Source organism: Lynx canadensis, chromosome E2 (genome assembly GCF_007474595.2).
Source record: "Lynx canadensis isolate LIC74 chromosome E2, mLynCan4.pri.v2, whole genome shotgun sequence".
NCBI lineage: Eukaryota > Metazoa > Chordata > Mammalia > Carnivora > Felidae > Lynx > Lynx canadensis.
Window position 1 is genome coordinate 47,021,584 of NC_044317.1, and position 6,589 is coordinate 47,028,172.

Consider the following 6,589-nt stretch of genomic DNA (forward strand, 5'->3'; position numbering starts at 1 on the left):
GGGACTGAATCAGATACTGCGGGGTGGGGGGGGGAGTGGGGGGGGAGCGGCAATTATGGCTTAGAGAGAAAGCCTTGGGGCTGGACTCTGGGTAGGTTCAAATCCAGCCTCTGTCCACTTACTGTGCATCTTGGGAAAGTTCCTTCACTTTCCTGTGCCTCAGTTTTCCCATCTACAAAATGGAGGCAATAGTAGGACAGCCCTTGCAGACCCATTGGAGCATTAAATGTGACACCTGCATAGCGATGACTTAGAACAGGGTCTAGTACACAGTAAGCGCCATATAAAGGCCGCTTAGTATACTAGAATGGAGATAAGGACACCCAGGCTGATGACAAGAGGAGAGGATTCAGGAGGGACAGAGACCAGAACTGGTGGCAGATCGTGGGGCCGAGCCACGGCTGGCACCGGCCCGCAGGCGGGTAAAGTCCTCAGCCCCGGGCAGGCGCCCCAGCGCTGACGTTCGGAAAGCTTAGCCGGCTCGGGACGGGGAAGTCCGGTTGCTCACCGTCTCCCAGCCCCGCACATAAAAGCCGCATGGACCCTGCAGGCGCCGCTGTCGAAGGTGGGCTCCAGCCTGGGGACAGCGGAAGGCGGGCGCTGCAGCAGCACGAGGGGGCACCGAGGACAGCGTGCAGGTGAGCGGCGAGCGGAGACGGGCCGACGGCACCAGGGGGCTGCGGGCTCGCGGCGTGTCTCGGGCCCGCGCCCTGAGCATCGGTCCCGGCGCGACGCCAAGCAGAGGCAGGGGCTTGGACTCTTGGCGCCTCGCCTTGCGCAGGAGCAGAGATGGGGCCGAGAGGCGCAGCCGCGGTGGCCGTGGGGCTGTGGGTCTTGGTGACGGCGGGCGAGGCGGCGGACCCTGGCGTGACGACACCCCGGCGCTGCCTGCTGTCACACTACCGCTCGCTGGAGCCCAGGGCGGTGGCGGCGGTCAAGGCGCTGAGGGACCGCTACGTGAGTGACGCCCAGACCTCTCCACCCGTCCCCGAGGGCCCCCTGCGTCCCAGCGCCCAGCAGGATCCCAGGGCAGAATTCAGACCGCGGCGTCTTGCGGGGCGCCCGTGCGGTCAGCACACGCTCTGCCTCTGTGCCAGGCCCCAAAGGGCGCCCCCTCCAGGCCGACTCGGTTCCACGTCGGGGCGCCGGGCTTCGCAAGGCGACCGCGGGGTGCCTTCGGCCCACCGTCCAGGCCTTCCGAGAGCTACGGGGTTCAGTGCACCATCCGCACAACCGTCCCCGGCCGGGAGCGTCCCACGTGTAGGAATCCCCGCCTTCCCAGCGCTTGGGGAGCGCAGCGAGGAGGCTCGGCCTCACCCCGACCCTTGTCCCACAGGAGGAGGAGACCCTGAGCTGGAGGCCGCGCAACTGCTCCTTTCGCGCAGGGAGGGATCCTCGGCGGCCCTGGGTGAGGTTGGCGAGCCGTCGGGGGCGCCCGATCCCCGAATTTCCCGGGCACCTGCGCGACCCTGGAGCTGCTGGCGGCCGCGCGGCGGGACGTGGGGACTTGCGTGAGTACCGCCCGCGCCCCCCGGCCCCTCCGGCTCGCTCTGCGCCCCCGGGCCTCCCCGCGAGGCCAATCTGTCCCCCGAACCGAAAAGCCGGCCCAGACACGATTCGCGTCGTCTCGGTGTCCCCCTATCCGGGCTTTGGTCTGCGGTGGGAGAGTCACTCACGGGCAGAGTCCCAGGGACCCTGGGTTCTTCGCCGTCTTCACGTCCCTCCTGTTCCCCTTGCAGCTCGAGCTGGTCCGGCCAGGCTCCTGGAGGAAGTCCCTCAGGCCACCGAGGACGCGTCCCCAAACACGCAGAGCTGTGAGTACAGCGGCGGGGAGGCGGGGAGTCTGCTTGGGGGGAGCCGTGCGAGGCTGAGAAGGGATGGGAGCTCGGACTCCTGGCTCAGCCCGCCTCCGCCTCCTTCCCGGGTTCCAGGACTCGCCTGGGTGCCACGAAGCCAGCGTCATCTTCAACCTCCTGCGCCCGCTCACGTGGGACCTGAGGCTGGTGGCAGACTCGGGGCCTTGTCTGTGATCCGGCCTGGGCTCGGCCGGGCCTGGGACCCGAAGCTCTGCGGGCGGGAGGCTTCGGGCCCCGCCCTCCGGGGGGCCCTTTGCAGCAGGCGGGTCTCTCAGCCAGCTCGGGAGATCCTCAGCCTCGGTCGGCGGGACCTCGACCCACCGGCACTGGGTGCCAGAGGTGAGGGTGCTTTTCCCAAGGCCAGAACGAGTTCCCTGGGATGCAGCGATACTTCCGTGGGACGCATTGCTCTATAATCTTCCAAGTTTGTTGAAGAAGAAACTTCAAACCTTGGGCGACTTTGGGCACTGTCCCCCCCCCTCCCCCACCAAGCACCTAGAGGCAGACTTACTTTTGTCATTGCCTGGGTTACTCTGACCAGAACAGGGCCGGGCCTCTGATTTGAACCTTCAACATCCCCTCTGAGATTCTATGAATCTGCGTCTTGTATCTCCCCCGCCTGAGCTGGTCTCATTTCTTGAGGGATTTGGGGGTCGCAGATGTCAGAGCTCCCAGGTATTGTGATATTTTTGGATCCTCCTATTCATGTGTCCTTCTGCTTGTAAGCGCTGTGTGCCTGTGGTGGTTATTCAGTGTCTCCTGCTGTTCACTTTCACTTATTAAATGGTGTTACACTTACTAGTGCAAGCAATCATTTGGAGATAGCGTGAAGCAGAGGAAACCAGACTTTGGACTCAGACCTGGATTTGATACCCAGATGGGACGTGTATTTGCCCAATGACTTTTAGTAATATACTAGCCTTTTCTGGCTTTTAGGTGTGTTTTTTTTTAATGTTTATTTTTGAGGGAGAGAGAGAGAGAGTGGGGGAGGCAGAGATAGGTGGGGTGGAGGGGGGGGTGGGGGGAACAGAGGATCCAAAACAGGCTCTGTGCTGACAGCAGAAAGCCGGATGCGGGGCTGGAACCCACCAACCGTGAGATCGTGATCTGAGCCGAAGTCCATCGCTTAACCCACTGAGCCACCCAGGCGCCCCTGGGGTTTTAAATATCCTCATCTGAAAATGACCTGGTGATATTTCTCTTTGAAAGGTTCATTTGTCACCCATCCATCCATTCCATCATCCACTCGTTCTACATGGATGGTATTTGTTGGTTGCTAGTTATTTACTAGGTATTGGGGATATAGAGCCACAGCCACGTTCTCAGGGAGCTTCAGACTGCCGAAGGAGCTGATCCTAAAAGTTTGAGCAGCAGAGAGGAGGCCAATGTGCTGGAGTCCAGAGCTCCACAGAAGGGCGGCTGGGAGTGAGGTTAGACAGGTTGGACAAGGGCCAGGTCTTAGGGTGTCTGTGAGTCTTTGAAGTGCTTGGATTTTTGGGAGGATACAGAGGGAGGCCTTGCAGCGTTTTAAGCCAGGAAGCCACTGCTCCAATGTATGTTTCTAAAAGTTCTGGCCTCATCAAAGGAGAGGGGACTGGCTTGCCTAAGAGTGGTTGAGGGAGTCTAGGGGGGATATGATGGTGAGTTAGACCTCAGCAGGGCAGGGAAGATGGTGATATGTATTCATAACTTTTGTGGATTTGAAATAATATATACAAAGCAATTAGCACCTGACCCGAGAGGTGGAAATATCTCCAGCATGATAAAGGAGACAGAATGGTTGTAGTGGTTAAAAACGTGAACTCCCAAGTCAGAGAGATCCTAGAATCTCAACTCCGCCTACTTAGTTACCGCGTGATCTTGGGCAGATTACTTCAACTCTTCATTTCCAATTGATAAAAGAGTTATGATATCTTTCCTCAACAGGTGGTTGTGGGAATTAAAAGCGTCCAATCATATCAACTGCTAAGGCATAGTCCCTGGCACAAAGTAAGGACTCAACATCAAGTCAATTTAACGTTACTTTTTAAAAAGCTTTAACATGTAAACTGTCAAACAAGAGAGGAAGTATTATCCTAGGGTCTTATCTGTAAAATGGATAAAGGAGACATAGCTGTTCCCAGCCCCCCACAAATTTCTCATGTCTTTTTGGCAGATTTCTTCCCCCATTATTCTTGGGTGAATCTTGATTGACCTAAAACCAATCATGGGATTCCCATTCCTCTAGGGATTAGCATAGGCATGACTATGCGCCTATGTATATCAACCAGGTTCTCTGCAGCACACCAGTGTCATGGTTGAATGAGACATTTATTTAAGCAGCGATGTCATGGTTAAAGGACCAACAAAGAGAAATATCCCAGGCCCAGCCAATGGCCAGAAGCTATTACCATTCCTAAATCAGAAAGGACATGGGAGGGAGTGATTATCAGTCCCTTGACAGAGAATCTGGAAACCTACTTCTGCCAGCACATAGCCCAGCAGGGATGTGGACAGGGGAGTAAACACCCAACTGCTCTCCCTAGCCCCCACAACTCTCTACTGACACCTCCCATGGGCTAAACCCGGCTGGAAGACAGGAGGCAAGCAACTAGGTTACAGTTGAGGTAATCCAGATTCCGAGGCCTAGAACAGAGCAGACAGTGAATCTAGATGAGAGAGGACGTGTTGCGTGGTGATCCCGTTCTGGCAGATGATGAGGGCGATGTGGCTTGAGGGGAGACAGGTGCTTGTATTGTTTCATGTGGGAGGCTGAAAAATGGTTCTCCAAAAGATATCCACACCCTAAAACTAATCCCAGGAACCTGTAAATGTGACCTTATCTGGGGAGAAAAATGGTCTCTGCAATGTGATTGAATTAAGGAAGACGTGAGGTGAGACTATCCCAGATGATGGTGGGGGGGTGAGGCGCTAAATGTCATGGCAAGTGTCTTAGAAGAGCAAGACAGTGGGAGATGACACACGAAAGGGGAGGAGGCAGGGTGCCTGGCTGGCTCAGTGGGTGGGGCGTTCGACTCTTGGTCTCAGGGTTGTGAGTTTGAGCCCTATATTGGGTGTAGAGATTAGTTTTTTAAAAATCTTAAAAAAAAAAAAAGAGGAAGAGGCAATGTGACCACAGAGGCAGAGGTTGGAATCAAGGAATGTGGCCACAAGCCAAGGAGACTGGCAGCCACCAGAAGCTGGAAGAGGCAAGGAAGATTTTCCCCTAGAGCCTCCAGAGGGAGCATGGCCCTACTGATACCTTGATTTTGGCCCAGTGATACTGATTTCGAGCTTCTGGTTTCCAGAACTGTGAGAGATTGAATTTCTGTCTGACACCACAAAGTTTGTGGTAATTTGTTACGGTAGCCATAGCAAATTCACAGCATTCGTTATAGAGACTAGAACCTAGTCTCGTTAATTTTTGCAAAAAGGGTTTTATTACAGGATGTTAAACGGCTGACAGAAATGTCAGGAAGGTTGAACAAATAGATTCTGTATGGACCATTCTGGCACCACTTCAAGAGCCAAGCCGTAGATTGGGCTTCTCAAGGGCCCGCTTATTTTCTATGATCAGGACCTGGACTGCTTCATTGGGAATTGGCTTCCACTGGCGTGTTCAGGAAGACAGCACAACCAGAAATCTGTCCCAGTGGGACAGCTGCCATCAGGAAATGCCTGTGATTAGAAAGACCACCACAGAACAGCATAGCCTTTCATGATGGCAGAGCCAGCGGGTGAGTGGTTTCTAGCTCATGTCCACCATTCAGATCTTGTATGAGGGCATCTGACTGGACAAACTCAAATGGAAGAAGGCAGACCCTGGCTGCAGGGGTGTCTGGGAAATGTAGTTTTTAAACCTTCTAGCCTCTGCAAGCATCAAGGCATACAAGAGGGAAGTTGAAATGGATGTTCAGCACCAACCCACCACATCCAAGACAGGTTTCCCAGCAATTACCAGGAAACACAAGGAGATCCCTTCTTCCCCTTCTTACCCTGAATGTCTCTGTGTCTCTATAAGATGCCTGGAACTTCAGCAGCCATCTTGAGACCATGAGGGTCTGAGAACAAGCTAATTCCCTTTTTAAAAAAGCAGATCAGAAAGATGGAAGGAATCTAAGTCCTCCATACTTCCTTTTTTTTAAGTTATTTATTTATTTTGAGAGAAACAGAGACAGCACAAGCTGGGGAGGGGCAGAGAGAGAAGGAGGGAGAGAGGGAGAGAGAGAATCCCAAGCAGGCTTTGCACTGCCAGCGCAGAGCCCAACACAGGGCTTGAACTCATGAAACTGTGAGATCATGACCTGAGCCAAAACCAAGAGTCAGTCACTTACCCAACTGAGCCACCCAGGAGCCCCTACATACTTCTTTTTTAAAAATTTAGGGGTGCGTAGGTGGCTCAGTCAGTTGAGCATCCAACTTCGGCTCAGGTCAAGATCTCACGGTTCATGGGTTTGAGCCCCACTTTAGGCTCTGTGCTGAAGCTCAGAGCCTGGAGCTGCTTCGGATTCTGTCTACCTCTCCTGTCCCTCCCCCACTCATGCTCTGTCTCCATCTCAAAAATAGATAAACATTAAAAAAAATTTTTTTTAATTTATTATTATTTTGGGAGCATCTGGGTGTCTCATTTGGTTGAGTGTCTAACCCTTGGTTTCGTCTCAGGTCATGATCTCATCATTCATGAGATCAAGCCCCGCATCAGGCTCTGCAATGAGAGCACAGAGCCTGCTTCACATTCTCTCTCTCCCTCTCTC

At 54.2% G+C, this 6,589-nt stretch overlaps 1 protein-coding gene across 1 annotated transcript; it reads left to right on the forward strand.

The window, feature by feature from the left end:
* Window positions 1–789: 789 nt before the first annotated feature.
* LOC115502142 (interferon lambda-4-like) lies at window positions 790–2,030 on the forward strand. Its single transcript, XM_030297339.1, has 4 exons — window positions 790–957; window positions 1,337–1,511; window positions 1,740–1,834; window positions 1,932–2,030. Exons 1-4 carry the CDS (start codon window positions 790–792, stop codon window positions 2,028–2,030), a joined length of 537 nt encoding a protein of 178 aa, XP_030153199.1.
* Window positions 2,031–6,589: the final 4,559 nt, after the last annotated feature.

Excerpts from the sequence above, each read along its gene's own strand:
- LOC115502142 (XM_030297339.1), top strand. The coding sequence starts at position 790 with ATGGGGCCGAGAGGCGCAGCCGCGGTGGCCGTGGGGCTGTGGGTCTTG. Across the intron at positions 1,512-1,739 it reads GGCGGGACGTGGGGACTTGC|CTCGAGCTGGTCCGGCCAGG; the intron begins GTGAGTACCGCC and ends TTCCCCTTGCAG. Across the intron at positions 1,835-1,931 it reads GTGAGTACAGCGGCGGGGAG|GACTCGCCTGGGTGCCACGA; the intron begins GCGGGGAGTCTG and ends CCCGGGTTCCAG.